Below are 21,191 nucleotides of genomic sequence, written 5' to 3' on the forward strand. Positions count from 1 at the left end.
ATAATTCATTGTATTTAATATCTGGCACCTCTAATGTCAGTATCACACTAATTCTTCTGCTTTGTCTACAGGGTGGCATCTGGAAGTGCAAATTGTCAGTAAAACCATAGTCAGAGCTGGTGATTATTCATTACATTTGGAACGTAATAATAAAAACAGATGGAACATAATTAGTATGAGGAGCTACAGTTGTGTAGGTGTGATATAATGTGTCTGTCTGCTTTTTATTGCTGCTAGCCTGAAAGAACATGTGTAAAAGCAGCTTGTGCATATTTTAGTTAATGTCTCTATTTCTTGCTATTTCTTTGCAGATACGGAGACATGGTCCCTAAGACCATAGCAGGAAAGATCTTTGGCTCCATCTGTTCTCTCAGTGGGGTGCTGGTCATCGCTCTGCCTGTTCCCGTCATCGTTTCCAACTTCAGCCGCATCTACCATCAGAACCAGAGAGCTGACAAGCGCCGGGCTCAGAAAGTTCAGGTTAGTGGTGCTCAAAACTTCCTGAGGGGAATTGACTCCTCTGACCGAAACTGTTTTGGCTGAGAAGCAGGTCACTAATATTTACCTCTGTTTAATGCTCCTTTTAAATTACATTATATCCTTTTCCATCTTATGATTAAATAAAGATAAGTGATTGCCTTAGAGTCCCAAGAGCAGTTTTGAAAGCTGCTAGTCCAGGGTGGAGAAATGAAATGAGGTTTGTGGGTAAAATCAGGTGACAGATGTCATTTCCCTGTGGCGGCATTGGTAAAGTGATAGATAGACGGTATCAGACGGCACTCTAAAATACACTACCATTCAAAAGTTTGGGGTTACCAAGGATAGATAGATTAAATCAATCAAAAGTGACATTAAAAACATTTATTTCTATTCATCAAAGAATCTCCACAAAAACCACCTGCTTTCAACATTGAAAGCAATAAGAAGCAAATCAGCAAATTATAATGATTTTTGAAGGATCATGTGACACTGAAGGCTGCAGTAATTGCTGCTGAAAATTCAGGTTTGCCATCACAGAATTAATTGCATTATAAAAGATATTACAATAGATTGTTTATTTTAAATTGTAATAATATTTCACATCAACGATTTAAATGCAGGAGACCTCTTCCAAAAACTTTTTTTTTAACAAACATTTTGAACGCTATTGTATATCCCATGGTAGTTAATGATGACCATATTCATTTGCCATGGTATTTATCAAGGTGAATCAAAAAATATAATGGTACTACCATGGCTTTTTTTTTTATTGTTGCCAGGGCACTGATGATCTTATACCTGCTTCACAATAAAATACATAATGCCTTGCAGAAAATCCCAAATCTACTTTTAGCTTGATAGTCTGAGCAGCTGAGGTGGGTTGAGGGGAATGTCTTCTCTTGCAATCGCCTTGTCTTACCACCAGTGTTTTATAGCTCTTTGTTTCTTTTCTCAGTTGATATTCACTCAGCCATATTGCTGCTCTTTACCCTTGTCTGATGAATAAGGTTATTAAACTTGTTTGTTTCCGGGTGCATGAAGGATAATAGTACTACTCCGCCATCCTTTCCCGTCCTCATACAAAATAACACCTCAAACAAACAGCCTTAATGTTAAATTAAGCCTTTCTCTTCTCCCCTGGGGAATGAAGGGATGACCTGTCACTTGTTTAATGGCAGCATGGCGTCAAAAGATTGAGTCTAGACTCTGAATGAGATCCCAGCAGGGTTACATGCCCTGCATCTATCCATCTATCACTCCATCCCTCCCTGTCCTCCTCCGAAATGTCTCTATATCTCTCTCTGAAGGTTATTTAGTTTGGGTGTAATTATCTGTTAAATCACCACGGGCCTCTCAGCTTGCTTTTGCTATGATAATAATTGCGAATGTTACTGGAGATTAGCTTGATCACAGAAAAACAACACCAAGCCAACTCCTATGACATCCCGCGTGTGCAAAGAGAGAGACGTCAGCTCCTGCACTCAGTGGTATGTTATGCTCGCAGTCATGGATTTAATATATGCAAATGAGGAATTAATGTATGCTAAGGTTTTGGGTGGGCTTAAAGGGCTGCCTTGTCTCCGCAGGCAAGATTCCCAGTGGCTTTAGCATTTTACTTAGTGTTAATTTAAACTTTATCCAGTATAGCAGATTATTACCCAGAATTCTTTGCTTTCACATTGCAGGAGTGCCAGGTCTGCACATTATCTCAACTTGGATCAGCCTAAACCGTGTTTTGATGTGAAATATCCGTCGCCAAACATTTCCTGTCCTTACTCTGCACAGCCGCAGGGGATGCGAGTTCAGTTTCAAGTCCAAACTAAAGCTGCCAGATGCGACCAAACCTCTTAGGACCATCTTCAAAAGTGTGTTCTGTGTGTGTGGGTCGGTGTTTAAACACATCCCATGGTTAACTAATAAAAGAGTGGCCTAAGTGCACGAACCTGCCTCGAGCCCCGTGTTAACCTCCACCACAGGAACAGCTGTGCTTACTGTCCAAAGGGGATGTGAGAGAGACAGAGGAAGACATGGAGAGAGAAAGAGAGCCAGTAGGGATGTTCATCCTAATGACAGTCCTTCCACAAATAGCTCGCCCAGACGAGACCTGTGGGGAGGGGTTTGTTTATTTCAGCAGTCACTTTTGGGAGGTGACCTTCGTCCTTCTCACCTGTCCCCCAGAAGCCAAAAAAACAGCAGGATACTGCACCAAAACCATGTATCTGTATTAATAAACCAAGTCAATAGACCATTATTACTGAAACATCCTCAAACTTTAATATTACAGATCCCATATTACTGGATGCACTCTAGATTCATCACAATCCCTATGTGATGAACTGAAGAACTGAATTAGCTCTCCTAATCATGTGCAGTTAAACAAAATATGCATATGTGGGGTTGTTAGAAGAAGTGCATTTATATGTATATGTGGGTGTGTTTACTATAACCATCTACTAATTGTTGTTATGGCAGCACTAAAACATTTACTGACCTATAATAGCATCACAATAATAACAACATCAACAGTTAAATATTTGGGTCACAATCTAGGCCAGATTTAAACCCATAAGGCTCCAAATGTTAAGCAACAGTCCAGATTACAATTCAAACGACTATGTGTCTACAAAGGAAAGTCAAACATATTGGTTTGGAATGACTTGAAGGTGAGTAAATGATGTCAAAATATCATTGCATATTAGTACCTGTTGAAAGGGTACTGCCCCAGTGACTGCGTTTTGTCAATTTTTTCAAAGTTTGTCCAAATTTACTCACCATAATGTCATTCCAAAACTTTTTTCATACTGTCATTTTTTGGTGAACTACCTCTTTAACTATTTTTCCAGTGTTGCATAGACACCTGTTAGAGCGCAACATCATCGGTTTCTGCCACATCTGTACTAGCCTGATGAGATTTGTTCAGTTCAAGGGCTTTAGCCTACTTCTGGAGTGCCCCAGGGCTTTCCAGAAGACTCTGAATTAAGAACACTGCAGACATGACAGCTGGGTTTGATGCAGAACCATCGAAGTGAGCATCAGCTTAATGAAACTTTGATCAAAGTGGGAAAGCTTCAGATTTGATACGCTGATTTAGTGTTCCTCTGGCTGATTGTGTCTCACCTCACGAACATGCTGCAGGTTTTTTTTTTTTTTTTTTAGGGACTACAGAAATCTACATATACCGGGGCAGCTTATTAATAACTAATGCAAAATTGCCCAGCCAGCAAACTAAAAAGAACAGACCATTTCCTAGACATCACACACTTCTTTCATGACTGATCACTCAATGGTCTCATTATGCTCAAACTCTCATGGTTGGTACAAAGGTCTGAGTTTTGATCAAAGTTGGTCTAGTAATTGGGGCTGAATTATTAGTCCTGAGAATAGAAGTGTTAGCTGTGCTACTTCACTGCATGTTAATGACTTATTATTAATTCAGTACTTGCTTTACATGCACACACAGTGCAAATTATCTGTGATTTCATTTTAACAGCATTACATAGTGGTGAATGTTATGGCAAGGTTTTTCCACTCTTAGTATTAAGCTTTGATTGACACAAAACTCGCCATGCTCTGTTTGAGCTACGGACATGAACAATGCTTCAAATCATTCTGCTTGTTAAGGAGAAGTGCTCTTGCTTCTCTAAGCCATCATAAAACAGACAAAAAAATCCCACAGACTTGCACTAAAAAAAGAACCCAAGCAGTCTACAAAATAATCTAAACACTTTAGCAAGCACAACAACCCTCTCATAATATAATTTTCTTCAAAATGGTATTTACAGCACTGACATCTAACATATCTGCTCTTTGTTGTGGACTGAACTGCACTGAGCAAACACTGAGAGAGCATGGAGGGATTTTGTTTAATTGACATAAATAATCCACTTAAGCTTCCTGAGCTACCATTTCTGTCAATGTTCTTGTTCCACGGCTGTAGAAACTACAGTAAAGCAAAAGGATGTAGGTATTATGGACGTCATTGAACTGATTAATAGATTTGTTCAGGTCCTGCAGTTTTGTAATTATATTGCAGCTCTGGGTATCGTTCTTTTTGTAATATTTTTTAAGAACCTGCATGAGGTTGCCTAATTTCAAAAATGTGATTTTCTAGACTTGGTAAAGCCATGTAAATGCAATCATAATAATTAATTTATATTTTTCTAGTTATGCCAAGTCTTAAAATATTCTACTGTGAATACAACTTTTACAGAAGCTTATCCTTAAACCTTATCTAGAAAAGTCATGTTCACTCTTGTCTGGAAAAGTCAAATTAACTGGTTAAAAAACGTTTGAACCTTGAAGAACATTGAAGTTCTTAAATCTTTTGGAATGCTCACATGTAATTTACAGGAACTAGAAGTGTTGCATCATTGAATAATGTTGTGGGGGCTTTGGAGTCAAAAAGGTTGAGAACCAATTCCTCGCCCCAGTGACAAGCTGGAAGTATTTTATTTTTTTTTTTAACATTTAAAAAAAAAATGTTTCCTGACATTTATAGCAATAAAGTATTTGGTCACTACCTTCAACAGCGAAGTAAAATTATTAAAATAAAATTATGCCCTTCACTGTATTCCCTATATCGTAAAAAATGAATAATAATAATAAATAAATGCCATTTAATTTTATATTTAAGTTGAAAGCATCTTGAGACTCTTGCAAGCTGTGCAGAAAAACACATATGCTTAAGTACAGCATATAGAAATTGAGACACACTAGGTCCAGAGTGACTGTATAGGGTACAGCAAATGTACAGTTCGACAAGCACCGGCTTCTCACTCACTGTTGTTATTTCTCTGCACTGCTGCCTGTCGTTTCACAGAATAGTGCAATGAAGGAAGCGCCTCTCAGCACCAGTCTTTGGTGGTTTGTACTAGAGCCAATGCTTCAGGCATAAACAACTTGTGCATGGCGCATGCTAGACAGCATCCCTGGTAACAATTTCATTTATAAAGGGAATTAAATACTGTGACACATGATCAAACCATCCAATCAAAATCCAAGGTGTAAGATTCTGAAATCTCCCCTATTCACAGTGACGTCTACGTGTTTCAATTGTGCACACTCTTCCACTCCACAGAAATCTGATCCTGTGGGACTAAACAGCAACACTTGAGCAAAAACTTTAATGAAAAACTCGGCTGATTCTGCTGGAGGGTAGAGATTGAAGGTATACAGACAAAGTAACCTTTGTGAAGAAGAAGTGCACTTAAAAGGATAGATCACCAAGGGCTAGATCTCCCACCCTTAAGGTTGTCCCAAACCTCTATGAGTTTCTTTTTCTGCTGAACACACACACACACAAACTCTTTGACTTCCATAGTATTTTTTTCCATATTATGAAAGTCAATGGGAACCAGCAATGGTTGTATTACCCACATATCTTTTGTCCTCAGCAGAAGAAAGAAACAATGTGACGTTGAGTACAGTGCACTGTATTTTATGAATTGCACTGTATTTTATGCAACCTGAAATGATTGCACTTATTCTTATTCACTTAGTGTTATTTTGCACTGTCTTTAACTAATTTTAAATCAGTTTTTAAATCAGTTTTAAATTCCTTGTTATATTTTTGTGATTATAATTATTTTCTTTTTAATTATTATTTTACTTTCTTTTATGTAAAGCATTTTGAATTACCACTGTGTACAAAATGTGCTATATAAATAAACTTGCCAATTTTGACAATAATGTTTTCATTTTTGGGTGAACTGGGCCCGGTTCCCCAAAACGTTGTTATCGCTAAGTAGTTCTTAACCTATTCCTTAACCTCTCTCTTAACCTTATGGCACGATTCCCAACACGTTCGTACACTAAGTATATCTTCTGTAAGTCATACTTTCGTAAGGTTGGTCTGGACCATTCGTAAGCTCTCTCTTAGCGTTGTTTGAGCTCAAGATGGTACTGTACAGCAATCTTTAGAAATCAGCGCAGCAAAGTACAAGTCAAACTATGGTATGTTGACAATGTTGTGGCTCAACAATGATTTTATGTTATTTTTTAAGACTCGTAATAAATTATGTTCGCAATGGATACAGGCCTATTTATGAAGTTGACTTATGTGGTCTCAGAACTAATATGGTGTTAATTAGCCTAGGCTTTTTAGTAATGTAATTAAAGCGAATTGGCGATACATTTTTTTATAATTAAAATCTGGCAAACAATTTGGCTCTAAATGGCTAAGATCTATAAATGGGTAAGCATGGTGGTGTCCAGTAAGCGACCATAGCAGCGATCCAACGTGTCCTTGTATTGACACGTATCCGACGGAGGCGGACGCGGAGCCGTTAAGTCCATGTCAATTTTTTTCAAAACTTAAGCCCTTCTGACATTTTGCCTGACGTGGCTATATATTAAAAAAATTTGCCTCCCAAGACAACTCATTATGGAGCTGCTGGACCTTCTCAGACCTGCGCTTGCCAGCCTGATGCAGCGGAATTTTGCTTTAAGCCCTGAAGCCCAGCGTGACTTTTTTTTTTCAATTCATCAGTGATTGATCAGGCGTAGGCTACTCATCGCAAAAGGGACACGCGGCCATAAACTTGCAGGTTATAGTGGACCACAGGTATGTGATCTCTGACCTGGTGACAATGTCCAGCAAAACTTCAACTTCCTCTGACGAGAGGCTTGTGCCCTTTTTTACGTTGCTTCCCCAGCATATTCTGTATCTAACTCTCTCTCTCTCTGTTCATTGTAGATAGGTTGCTTTTTATTTAAAACATAAACCAATTGCAATCAATACCGCATTAAACAGAAGTAACTGCAACTGCTTGCCAATCAATTCAGATTGTAAAGTACCTTACCATTAATATAAAAGTGTATTATATAATTTTTATAAGTCGTTAAACCCATGTCAAGAAGTGGCACAAGTGGCACAACGGGATAAGGAGGGTGGACATAGATCATAAGCAGTGGCTCAAAACAAGCTGTTCACGGAATCTGTGACATCACATTTTACAAGCCCCGTCTACAACTGTTGACGGACACTGCTGTAGAGACAGAGACCCCCACCTTGATTGAGCTGCACACAATCCGCCAGGTTTATCTTCAGGCTAGAGTGTTAAATGCACTCATTTAATGCACAAATCTAATATAAACATGTGAAGTTAAACAATTGGAAAAGAAATCACATGACATAACCTAATGTGTATTTGTAACTTACACATTTTTTTAAAACAAACTTGTGTGTGAAAGAGAAATTAGTTTAGCGTGTGACAGATGCTTTCGGTTCGCGTGCTTCGAATGTGTGCATTCAGAAAACCATACATCAGGAGTTTTAACCGATATTGCTTTAAAAAGCATATTATCAGCACGATAGACATTATAATCTAGGGCTGGTGATTTTCCTGATTTTATTATTAAATATTTTGACACAATTTAATTATTTTAGAAATCGAGGATTCACAATTTTGAATAGAAATATTACTACAGTAAATGTTAAAATTAGACACTTTGACGATATGCCAGTGGTAACAGTAAAGAGAAAAGAACGATCCAACCGCATGTTGGTGCACGTGATTAATCGTTCACGTGTTACGCTTTCATATTGCTAGGAACCATTCAAACAGAATGCACTGTTGTGTTGACGAAGATGCAATGTGGGCAGTGGAATAGGAAAAAAATGGTAGAAGATGGAACTTTTTTATCTTGAGTGCCGCATTTTTAGAATGCCGTTTCATGTATGAGACACTAAGAGATGCGAGCACAACAAAAAAACTATGGAAAAGTTGCGAAATCAAATACAAAACCTGTGAAGAACTACTACTGTATGTCTGATATTTCATGTTTGCATCATGGTGACAGGCTGAAAGCTGCTGTTGTTTTTACAGAACATTTATTGTTATTGTTTCTTTAAGTATTTTCCTCACATTATTTCTGACCATATAATATAACAAGTTTGTACAAAATGTAGTTGTAGTTTATGCATCTTTTCTGCAAAGATATTTAACAAGTGTTTGGAACATTTGCATCATGCTGACATCATGAGTGGTGTACTTGGAATATAATTTTCTTTAATAAAGAAAACGTTGCTCATGTTGTAGTTACATTTTCAAGTTGACTATTTAAAAAAAATCGTAAAAAAAAAGAGAGAGAGAATCGATCAGACATACAGTAAAAATTGATAATTACATTTTTTTCCATATTGCCCAGCCCTATTATAATCAAAACCAAACATGTTTTTGGTGGAGTGTCTGACGTAAAAGCTGTAAAGACACAGCCCTATTCTGGAAAAGGGGGCGAGCAGCTGCAACTCATTTGCATTTAAAGAAACATGCACGAAACAGCATCTACTCAAAACAGCCATTTTCAAATTGCTATAATAAATTATCTGTGGGACATTTTGTGCTGAAAATTCACAAACACATTCTGGAGACTTATATAGACTTATATAGAGACTTATATATTGAAAAGAAAAGGCCATAATAGTTGTCCTTTAAATTTATTTAAAGTGTCTGAAAACATTATATTAAGTTAACACACAAGTATATTATTTTAAAGCATATTAAAAGTAATTTAAAAGTGTGCTAAACAGGGCCCTTATTTTTCAAAAGGGAAGGAACACCATATACCTGGACAAAAGTATTGTCTACCCAATCAAATCTACCAGAAAACAATAGCTTAAAAATAAAATTAAGCTGCCTTTTATGGCCTTTTTTATGTTTCTGTTGAATACATAGTGTGAAAAATGTATTTTTATTTCAACAGGAACACTTTAATATGATTACAGTGAATTGAAATTGGTCACAGGCCACAAATTTGCCTCATAAAGCCATTCAATTCATAATATTCCTGATGAAATCAGAGAGAAGACTTCTGGCCTCACCACTGCCATGAGGTGTGCCACAGAGGGCTTTATGTGTATAACTGAAATGTAATCTGTGAATTTGCTGCATTGTTTGGCCTATCTGATCTCAGCACAGTGCGGGTAGCTTCAACCTAGTCCTGAACAACAGTTCTCAGCAGCAATATTCTGTGTCACACTGATAAAGAACCTCAGCATTACTACGGCCGTTCCCCTTCTCACGTTCTGCAGGGGCAGATCCCCAGGAAAAATGTCCCTCATTTTTTTCCGCGATAGCCGAAAATTGTTGCAGCATTTGTTGGAAACACAAACGGTCTCAGAGGCCCAAACTGATTCCATTATGTGATGGCAATCTCTTGTGAAAAGAGCAGAGTTGGCACTCCACTCACCCACAGGGACTAGCGTGTGTGTTTGCGTGTGAGGGTTTTAATGATGGTGTATGCTCTTTCAATTCGTGTTCAAGTGTGTGTGAGAAATTAATGAACATCAGAATACCAGTTTGATCTCAGCGAGGTCTCTGATGCAATTGAGACACAATTTTTTCCTCTTCAATAATTTAAAAATGCACAGAAGCATACAAACCCTCTTTGGGATGAAATGCATTTGTGTAACCGCATTCGAGAAAGAGCATCCAATTGGCCTAGAACAGTTGTGGTGGGTAAACCGATGACACCTAAAGGTGGACAAGAGGTGGTGTTGTTCACAACGTACTGTGACTATAGGTGTTATACCCATGAAGCTGAAATCCAGCATTTAGCTGTGCTATTAACAGTCCATGCCATGAACACTTACCACCTGTGTGTGAAGATGACAAGCTTCATGAACAAGAAAATCAAGCTACATGGTCCTATTACAAACCTGATGGGGGCCACACAAAAGCGTCTTTGTGCTTGAGAGAATGAAAACACAGCTAGATTATTAAAACACTAATACCACCCTGCAGGAAATAAGAAAATCATTTTTATCATCTTTTCTGAGAAATTCTTAAAGGAATAGTTCACCCAAAAATTACAATTCTGTCACTATTCACTCACCCTCATGTTGTTTCAAATCAATATGAGTTTCTTTCTTCAGATGAACACTGAAGAAGATATATTTTGAAGAATAAACATATATAAGCAACATTCTTCTAAATATATTTTGTGTCCAGCAAAAGAAGGAAACTCAGCCTTTGAATAACCTAAAGGTGAGTAAATGATGACAGAATTTTCATTTTTGGGTGTACTATTCCTTTAAAACAATATATATTTGTATTTACATATAAGATATATTTACATATAAGATATTTATTTATATTTATACATAAGAATAAATCATATGTCAGATTACATGTAATATTCTATTTTGTCCTTCATAATTTAGCTTTAAATCAAGTTTTCTTTTTTCTTTTCCTTTTAGAAAAGTTTCGATATTTCGATAATTTTTCTTGCCTGACAAATGATAGCAAGATTTCTTTTTTTAGCTTCACATTTTTTTTCTTGCTTTAGGTATAAACCTTGCTAAAGTTTTTTAGATTTATTTAAAAAATAATAATCTTAAAGATATCAAATTAATTACATTTATTATACTTTATATTATTGTGCATCATTCAGCTTGAAGTTAATTTTGTTTATTTTCTCTTTATTTAAATATAAGAATGTTTGAATACTTTTACTAATTATTCCTGCCTGGAGATTACTGGCAGCAGCAATAGATGCTATTTACACTATGTAAAAATAGCAGTATTTTCTTTGCAATATTAGGCCAAACCTTCATGAAGCCAGAGCTTTCCCGATCCAATCTTTCTTTTTTTTTTTTTTTTTTGACTCGTCTCAAGAAATATCTGCATAAACCCGAAACCGACTCAAAACAAAGTAGTATACAAGCCAGACCAGTATGGGCACTGTTATTCTGCCACAGAGATACACTAAAAATGGAGAAGACGACAACTTGGAGCATGCGCATAAACCTTGCGCTCTGTATACAAACCCAACACAACAACAAGAAGATGAACATGGAACAATACATTTATTAATGTTAGTTCATAAAAAGACAATCGTTCAGTTTTTTTTTTCATGTTGTTGCTGCTGTTACATGATATAAAATATACTGATTGGCCGTACAGATGAAAACTCAAGGGTGTCTTTTTTTAAATGTATCCACTCTAGGTCCCGTTTAAAAAAAAAAACAGCAGTTTCAGGTTCCCAAAACACTGGATCGGTCTGGATAAAACACCATTACGAAACAAAAAAAAATAGTATACAGCTAAACGCTTCTCCATGTGGACAGGGCTTTAGTTAGATTAGTTAGACTTAACCTTGAACTTGTTTATACTATTTAGTACAAGAGGTAGATATTTACACCTCAGTATTGTAGCATTAAAAAATAATAACGTATTGAGTATAAATTATAATTTTTCATTAAACTTATTAAATGGATGCCTCCTTCTTTGGACAATAAAGCCCTTCCTACACCTACCCCTAACCCATAAACTCCTGTAAGGCACTTTATTTTCCACTTTTCAATTACTTCCTTCATTTTATTGAAAATAAATGCCTTTCTGAACTGATATGTGATGTGAAAAGGGAGAAGAATTATTTCGGCAAAAGGTCGATCATATAAAAAAGTCTATACTACTCGTCTCTCCCAAAGCTAGTGTAAATATTAAGGAGCAACACAATCCACTAGAACAAGAATAATTTAAAGATTTAAAGGGGCTCTTTTAAATTAACCTATAAATACCCAAGAAACTAACCACATTAATCTAGAAACTGCAAATTAATTCACTAAAATCCAGTCAGAAATCCTTAGTGACCACAAATAAACACCCTGACAAGTAACAACCAGGCACAACACCCTAAAACATTCACACACACAAAAAAAAATCTAGTGTATACATCATATTTATTAATGCTTTGCCAACGTAAACCCTTTTTATCATGTCAATAAAGCTTCTTACATCTTAAGGGAGCCAAAATGAAAGAGAGGATCAGTTTTCTATGAGATGACGAGAGAATGAGAGTGCAAATCAGATCATCTGATGCCTCTGGATCTGAGGAGATTAAAATACTCTCATTCATTGTAAATATTAAAATTTGATGTTCTGCGGAGGATTTGACTGCTGGTTTCCACCCATCATCCATGCTGTGCCTATAAAAATGACATAGACTGAGGGAATGCGCACCGCTGCTCTATCATTTATCGTTACACAGCTGCTCTAACCGTAATTCAGCATTACACAAGACGTTTACTGTAATTAACCATTACACAGCTGCGTTTCTCAAAATTACCATTCTTTTATGCTTTGTAGAGCGAGCAAGCAACCGCTTTCTTCTCCCCTGATATGTGCACATTTCCACTGCATGGCTGTCAGGAATTGGTTCAGTACTTTTTTGAAGCCACTTAAATTTTTCATCATCTCATGACGGACAGCAATCTATGTGAAAATCCATTTTGCTTCTTCAAGTACTTTGATCTGAATGGCTCTTTCGTCAGGGATCAGATTGAAACGCAGACCTTTGTGATGTGGACTGAGTTGTAACTTCCTTTGTGTATGTGTGTTGACAGAAAGCCCGACTGTCCCGAATGAGAATTACCAAGAGTGGCAGCTCTAGCGCCTTCCCGCATAGCAAACGGAATGGGCTCAACCAGTCACTGGAGCTAACGGTAAGAAACACACACTCACACACATTGTTTCACAAATACAAACACACACACATTCATGCTCATTTTTTCCCATATTTTGTTTCTGTTTGACTTCTTTTTTGTTTTCCATAAATTATGCATGGTTTTCAACAAGAACTCTTGCAGACAGTGCTTTAGTGCACAGATAAAAGTGTCAGGTTGTTTTGCTTTAAAGATGTGTAAAGCTAGAGATTCTCATGGGGTGATCCAATTTTCAGCACTTAAGAGTGATTATGAGGTTTTGTGTTTGTATATTTGCACAAACATCAGCTAAATTAACTCAATGACATCCAATTTATCAGGACAGAGTGATGGACTGATGTGAAAATGTCTTAAAGTGTTGCTAAACACAGTCATCAGTGAGTAGGCTGTGAGCATATGTGTGAGAAAGGGAGATCTGGTCTTTATTACTGCGGTTGTTTGAAGCTGTCCAGCTCCTATAAAATGCCTTCCTGGAAAAAGAAGGCAGCGATTCTCTGAATGCGTTGAATTCATTTGAGGAGCGAGGAACATGCTGAGATTGAACAGCGAGTATGGAGACAGATTGCAGGCCGCTCCAAAGAGAGCTAACCAGTTTCACAGAACATCCTCAGAGAGGTCCAGAGAGAGAAGCAGAAGGGAACCTGACAAAATTGAGCTTCATTTATTGTGTCTGAAAGTCCTCCAAACTGTTATATATATATATAAATGCTTAATACTGGATGTAATTATATAAAAAAAAGATTTTTATCCAATTTATCCAACAACAAATTAGACTCCTGCTATATAAAAAAAAAAACATTTAATAGTGCAATTAATATTAGACTAGTAATAGTCTACTGAGGCTGGATCAGATCAAGGGAACATATACAAAAAAGAGAAAGGGCAATAAGCAATAAAATTTTACACACATAACATAGTCTCCAAATATTTAAACAGTAAAATTGTTCCTTTCCTTTTCAGTAAATTTTTCAACAAAAAAAAAATAGGGTTCAAAATACACATCAGAGGTTTTTCCTCTCCAAAAAAACTCAAAATGGTGGAAAATGTGCTTAACTGTCATGAAAATAATGTCACAATGGAAAAATTAGAAACGGCCCTAAATATAGGCTTTGTCTTCCTGATTTCTTGAAGTCCATTGATTTTGGGGTTAAATTGAGATTTCTTAATGTGATTCACACAAGAGTGGTCTGACTTTGCACTAGCCTGAAGAAGCTGCTTCTGGGTTAGCCAGTCTGAATCGCTCATAAATACCACGCAGATCACATGCAAACACGCAGACTGCTCAGAATAAGAGTACTCGGGGTGTGTTACTGTAAGAAGCCTAATTTTGCTCTCTCTTCATTTCTATCAATATCTTTCCTATATTTTTCCTTGTGTCTCTCTCTCCTCCCACACATCACTCACTGACTCACTCATGTTATTTTGGTGCTCGCGTCGTGTTAAGATGTTGTGGAAGTGGTGAAAATGTGGAGCAGTGTATGTGCGTTCAGCCGGAGGGCCCAGTACGCGAGCACAAGCTCCCAGGCAAAAGCTCTACAATAAAAGAGACAGATATGTGGAGTTTTAGGATACGTACCAATGGATTTGTGAAACAGAAAAGTGGAATCACTCTGATTCCCCCAATCCTCTGAGGCCCCTCGTCTTTCCTTTCTCTCAAGCTTTGTTTATTTAAATTATGGATGATATATTGTGCTGCTCTGTTATGGATGAAGTACCTTCCAAAAGCAGTAAACCACTCTCCATGTCTTTCCCTCCCACTCTTACACAACAGCAGCTCCCCTATTACAAGATGAAACTTTCACCACAGGTACTGAGCCAAACAACACACACTCTGTCCCTCTCTCCTCATTATTCACGCATGAAGTGTGCTGATTCCTTCAAAATTTTGTGAATGTCTGTGTGTGTTTCTGCAGGGCTCCTTGGAGGAGGACCAACAACTGAAGAAGACCACATCTCTGCTGGAGAGTCAACATCACCATCTTCTGCACTGCCTGGAGAAGACCACGGTCAGTCAGAAGTAGTGTAACTTTACAAATCTTTTGCTTCGAATCAGTGGTTCAGAATGTGCTTGAGCTCGCCATGCCACACGGTTGCAACAAACAAGGCTTCATAATATTGTTTTGACACTTCAAAACATTTCAAAATTCATAGACTTCACACTAGATGCCATTGTGTTGGTGAACCCATTAACAAGCGTCTAGCTGATCTCAGGTCAGTTTTGTAAATGTAGGCTCGTTTTTTAGCTGAATTAATGTAAAGGTTATATTAAAACCATGTCAATAAAACTATTTATAAATATTAATTATAAATAAAATATCTTTACACAAAACACAAGGCTGATATTTAAAGAGAGGTACGACATTCAAAATGTAGCTAGGTGTTGCTCTAGAGACTATGCTTTATTGCGTCATGTCTAAGACAATAGAAAAAGGTTTGTTTTAATAATCTTTCATCAAAATGTAATAATTTTCTCTTCCTCTGCAATTCCCTTCATGTGGACATGAAAAAAAATATATGAACCAATATTATATCTAGTAGTTTCACACTTTGCCAATTCAATCAAATCAAGTCCCACCCTACAATAATAACCACTGAATATTCTCTTTAGAGATGCTTTTAATAATACATCCACAAACTCCTCTTATGTAACTGACATAAAAATGAATTGATTTGATTCTGATTTGTTCTCATTTGTTATGCAACACTGAAGTAAAAATGCATCAATGCTGTTTCATATTCTCTTTCTATTTAAGTGTTTAACATGCTTGCAAAGTCTTTGAAGTAAAGGGAAAAAGAGAAAAATGCTTTTGACAGTAAATAAAACATTAGAAACCAATAATCTTTGTGTTTCTGTGAACAGAATCATGAGTTTGTGGACGAGCGGCTGTATGAACAAGGGTACCTGCAGACAGCACTACAGAACTTCCCATCGCAGAGTCCATCTCTCTCCAGTGAAGAGGGCATCACTGGCACCTGCTGCTCTCGGAGAACCAAGAAGAGCATGCAGCCTCTCAGTGCCACACACACACACTCACACACACACAACCTGCAGGAGCTCAGCGCATTACATATCCAGTGTGGGGAACAGCAACCACTAAACACCAGGTTAGCACTCATTTTATGCACAACATTGTTCAAATGATGGATGTTTATTAGAGCTAAAAGACTTCCATTTTTTTATATTTTCCACCTTGTTATTAGTTTTTTTTTGTTTTCACATTAGATCAGGTGTAGCTATTTGTGACTGCTGTACAAAACACTGTTTGTTATTACGGCTTAATGTTACAAACTGGTATTTGTTATCATATAATTTTAATGTATTATCATAACCATAAACACACAGTAATAAACAGAAGTCTCACTCATTCACAGAAGATATCTTACTTTTGCATTACAAAATAAGGTGACTATAAATGTCACATGACGTCTGTTATAAATAATAAAAACAAATAACCATGCCCTTCATCATTTTTCTCCTTCCAAAATGCTTTTTAATGTATAATTGTAATTGCTTGCCATTTTCACAGATCCGGACTTTACATCTTACTTAAACTATGTGAAAATATTAATTTCTAAATTTAAAAAACTAGGACAGTCTAAACAGTGTAAAATAAACATAAACCATTTTAATATTATTATTAGGGTCTCATAGGGCCCAAAGCATAACATGTAAAGTCAGTCTCAACAGAAGGTGAGGGTTAAAATGTATATAACTACATATTTGATGCATCATTTCCAATCAAGCTCAAATTTCTGTCAAATAAGGCAAAACGTGTGTTTATTATTATGTTTATGATGAAATGCTACCTTTGAAATTAACCTTAGCAAATCTAAGGAATCTGCCATTTTATTAACGTTTCAAAATGTATAATTTACACTCACATTTTCAAATAATAATAATAATAAAATAGATAGTTTAATAAACAGTTAGCAGCCAAATTAAATAAACAATAGAGAATGAAAAGAGTTTTAAGACCTCTGTCTCTTTCTTTCTCTCTCTGTCTCAGTCGTTCCAGTCTCAATCTGATGTCGGATGAATCAGGGAGTCTGAACTGCAAGAGCAGTGGACTGGTTACCACGGCAATCATCAGTATCCCAACCCCTCCCTCGAACAACTATCGAGCCAGTCCCGACGCCCCAACCCCTCCCAACCCCGACGCTCCGCCTCTTCCGAACCCTGGCACTGATGTGGTGAAAATCTCTGCGCTGTAGGAGAAAACAGAACTCAGGAAGAGAAACTGATGAGTAGCCTGCCCCCTAGTGGGAGAAGGAGTGCACGGACTCGGACTCTGAAAAGAAATAGAAGATCAACAACGATGCGTCTGTGTAAATGAGAGAGAGACGGCGAAAGCAAAGCAGGACAGCCATGAGTATTCGATCACTCTCCATCAGGACTGATATAGATGAGGGTGTCACTGTGCATAAAACATTTCTTCTTTTTCCTCTTAGTTTTCTGTTGGGTCATATAGCCTACTGTTTTTTTTAATTATTATTTTGAATGTTTTCATCCGTGAGTACTGTTTGTTTATTATCAGTCCGTTAATCTGTTCCAACATCGCAGACAGCCTCTCAAAGCCTCGGCTTTCTTTATCCCAACTGAGTTGTATTTTGATCTAGAGTAAATTCCTAAAGGATAAGAGAAAATCTTCTTAGGTTGGAGACCGTATGAGTGTGACAGCGTTTCTTAGACTGTGCTAAGTTTTTATTTTGGGAATATGTGTGATTGGTCAGAATAAGGTCTAACTTGAATGTTTCTGCCCCGTGTGTGTGTGTGTGTGTGAGCATGTGTGTAAGAATTACTGAATTGTCCCTCCAACTCTCAGCCTCTCACACAGTTCGTGCCTCTCAGAGGAAGGAGAGTTTCCTTCTTCTTTAAGCCACTGTCTCTCCCTGAGTCCAAAACGTTGAGCCGACTTTGTAACGTTAGTTGTGACCTATCAGACATTACTATGTAATATAGAACCAAAAAAGAGAGAGAGAGAGAAGAAGAAGAAACATGAGTGTTTTTCAAAACTCTGTGACTACAAGCACAAGGCATCGCTGAGATTTTGTGATTACAATGTGTATCAAGCCTTGGTTTAACTGTGAATATTGTTGATAGAATATTTTGTAACATTTAGCCATTGTTTGGCGAAACCAGAGCAGCTGCCTACCCCGCCCCCTTTTGGTCCGCCCCGCCCCTTTATGTCTGTCCCGCCCCTTTCCTCTGTCCACTGCTGGCCTGCTTCCTGTAGTTGTTCTGATCTAAGTGTTATTGTCATTATCGCTCAATGGGTATTTAAAAATGTGTCTAGTTTGCGTAAAACTACATGGGTAGGAAACTTTTGATGTTTGTGTTTTTCATTAACAGTGAATGTTTTTGTTATCTAGATTTCCAGTCATACGTTGCTGTTAGAGGAGAAACTGTCAACCGTGCGAATCAATTAGAGATATTCTCCACCTCTTTTCTCTCCCTCCTTTACGGTCTTTGTCCTTATTTGTCAGCCATGTTCACAAGAATGGCATTGCCAATGAGAAAACTTGTGGTTGTCAGTGGAAAATCCCTGTTTCATCTGTCGTTTACAACTCACTGCCAGCAAACCGCATGATCCCCAGAGCTCCACTTTCTGTACCATAACCCCGATCCCAGGACTCTAAACCCCACCCATCTCCTTCAACCCCACTCACTTGTGCCTCTTACACCAGCATACATAGAAAGTGCCCCCTCCATCCCTCCCTCCCCTCAGGACGTTATTGCTCCAGGGCCAGAGTTTTAGTGTTCAGTGCAATGAAACACACACTAGACCTCATATCCATATATTTAATCTTGTTTTGGCCCTTTTTAGATAGAATAAGCCATATTTTCCAGAAAGAAACATACGATTAAATAATTGCATAACAGATGCATATCCTATACTTGAATTTTAAAGCCGAAGTGGAAGTCCAGTTACACAAACACGAGTTGGACATGACACCAGTATTACAGGGAAAAGCACATTGTGACATTTAGGAATATCAGGGTATCCGGCCCACACCGTTCTTACCGAAATCTTCTTTGATGGCCCATGTGTTCATATGATGATTATCTTCCTGTTTGTTGTACATACAATCCATAGCAAATCTCTAATGATCTGATTTTATGGTCCAAATGATGTTTGGTCCCTTTGTGATTTAGTGATTTCCATGTGTAAATAATAGATTAAAAAAATGATCTAATGTTTAATTAATGAGGGGAGAAGGCGTGGCCAATATATTCTAAATTTTAAGATAATAAATGTTGAGTATTGGATCACCTGTGGTCATTGGCGAGCAGTAATGTGTTGGAGTTTTTCTTTTGCTTCGTCTTTACTTCCAGCCCAGCAGGGGACACTACAGAACCATCGTGTAATAGAAGTGACTCTAGAATCCTAACAGCTTTGTAATAATTCATTTGTGCAGTTCCTTCAGATGAATTAGTTGTTTTAAATATATTAGCCTACCAAGTGGAGATCTGTATGTGCGCATCTACATACCTGTTGAGGGTCTTCTTTCTTCCTCTGTGTGTCTGTGCTTGTTTAACTCTTTCGCTTCCTTTTTTTTTTTAGATAGTCTTGTTGTTCTATTCAGCAGATTCCTGTTCACTGTCAGATGTTAAATATTATTTATGATCTTGTCTTGTGTCACAGTTGTGAAACGCCTGATAAATGAATTGTATCTGCCACAAATACATCTGCTGTTTATTTCGTTCCTTCGACAATGCTGAACCACAAGCTAACAACAGTTTAATGATGAAATCACAAACTCATAACAATATTATGGAGATGAAATAAAGTTTAGATATGACATCACAGCAAATAGATAAGTTGGGGGTCTGGGCCTTTCAGACGCCGTCATAAACATGAATTTATCTCAGCATCTCATATATATAAACCATTCCATATCAAAGCAAAATTTGAAAACATTATTTGCCACAATACCATTTTGTCACTTTGGGTTTTGTATTATTAACATTAGCCACATGCAGCTCTGGTGGCATTAATCTGAGGGTTTTAGATAGATTTTTTGTTATTTAGGGGGAAAAAAACATTTTTAACAATTACCCTCCATTCCGGACCTACGCTATGGGTAGGAAAAACCATTAGGAAAACCTCTTAGGCTTTATTCAACTGATATTTTCATCTAAATCTGTTTAAATTACTTTATATGCTGACAAAAATGTTGTAATGCAGTTTAAAGTTTATAGATTCACAGAAGATTGATATTTGTTTACTTAAAATTTAAATGATTGTGTTCTTAAAGTTACCAAGCCTTGTGAATCAGAAACCCAAAAATGACATTTCTGTTATCATTTACACACCCTCATGTCACTCCAAACCTGTATGACTTTCCTTTTTCTGTGGAAAAAGAAGATATTTTGAAGATTATGTTGGTATCCATACCTTTTTGATTACCATTAACCTACATTCTTACAGGGGAAAAAAACAGTGAAGGCATTTCTCTAAATATTTAATCCATGGGGTGAGCTGATGATAAAATTTTCATTTTCGGGTCATCTGTCCATTTATAACCTACATGTTTCATTTATCTTGCCTTTTAAGTGACACATATTAAAAATGAATAAAGTTGACAAAGTAGTCAGATTATGTGGTGCTTAAGATATAAGTAGTATGTACATTCAATTATAGCCTATATTAATTTTACACATGCGACTATAACATTACAAATGAATTACCTGTATCACAAAAAAATAACATGTTTACAGGTGCCCACTGCTCAGGGTGTGTGTTCACTGTTTGTTTGTGTGTGTGTGTGTGTGTGTGTGCACTTTGGATGGGTAAACGCAGAGCATGAATTCTGAGTATGGGTCACCATACTTGGCTGAATTTCACGTCAGTTTGTGGAGTTGAAGCAGCGTGTAAATGGCCTTTCTTTGGTTTTTTTATTGTTGTATTTTTGTTTTAACATAAATGGTTATTGTAGCTAGCTACTTTGTTTTACTAAATCTCTTGTATTTTTATAGTTTTTTCGCACATGTATCTCTCTGTAAAATAGGCTTTCAAAAAAAATTTTAAGATCAGATTTCAAAGTTTAATATGTAATTTCTTTACAATTGAATACTACTTAGTCATAATATTAGAAATGAATCAGGTGTTTGGATGTTTTGTAAATAACATTTAACCTTTAAACCCTTCTGAACAATTTATCTAAACAAACAAAAAAGCATATTATTCTCAAAACTAAAGTGGTCATATAGGCCTATATATATTGTGTACTTGGATTGATATAGTTGGGGGGGGGGGTAAACTGC

At 37.0% G+C, this 21,191-nt stretch overlaps 1 protein-coding gene across 3 annotated transcripts; it reads left to right on the top strand.

Moving 5' to 3' along the window:
- The first annotated feature begins 292 nt into the window (after positions 1–292).
- On the top strand, positions 293–19,610 carry LOC127963036 (potassium voltage-gated channel subfamily D member 3-like). 3 transcript variants are annotated; one of them, XM_052562698.1, is made up of 6 exons: positions 293–480; positions 12,827–12,925; positions 14,697–14,732; positions 14,839–14,931; positions 15,786–16,030; positions 16,933–19,610. In XM_052562698.1, the coding sequence occupies exons 1-6, from the start codon at positions 322–324 to the stop codon at positions 17,135–17,137; spliced, it is 837 nt and encodes a 278-aa protein (XP_052418658.1). In that variant the 5' UTR covers positions 293–321; the 3' UTR covers positions 17,138–19,610. The 3 variants fall into 3 exon arrangements, with proteins under 3 accessions (XP_052418658.1, XP_052418659.1, XP_052418660.1); XM_052562699.1 differs by having other exon boundaries at positions 14,700–14,732; XM_052562700.1 differs by lacking the exon at positions 14,697–14,732.
- The last annotated feature ends 1,581 nt before the right edge of the window (positions 19,611–21,191 follow it).

This window comes from Carassius gibelio, chromosome B8 (genome assembly GCF_023724105.1).
Source record: "Carassius gibelio isolate Cgi1373 ecotype wild population from Czech Republic chromosome B8, carGib1.2-hapl.c, whole genome shotgun sequence".
In the NCBI taxonomy this organism is placed as follows: domain Eukaryota; kingdom Metazoa; phylum Chordata; class Actinopteri; order Cypriniformes; family Cyprinidae; genus Carassius; species Carassius gibelio.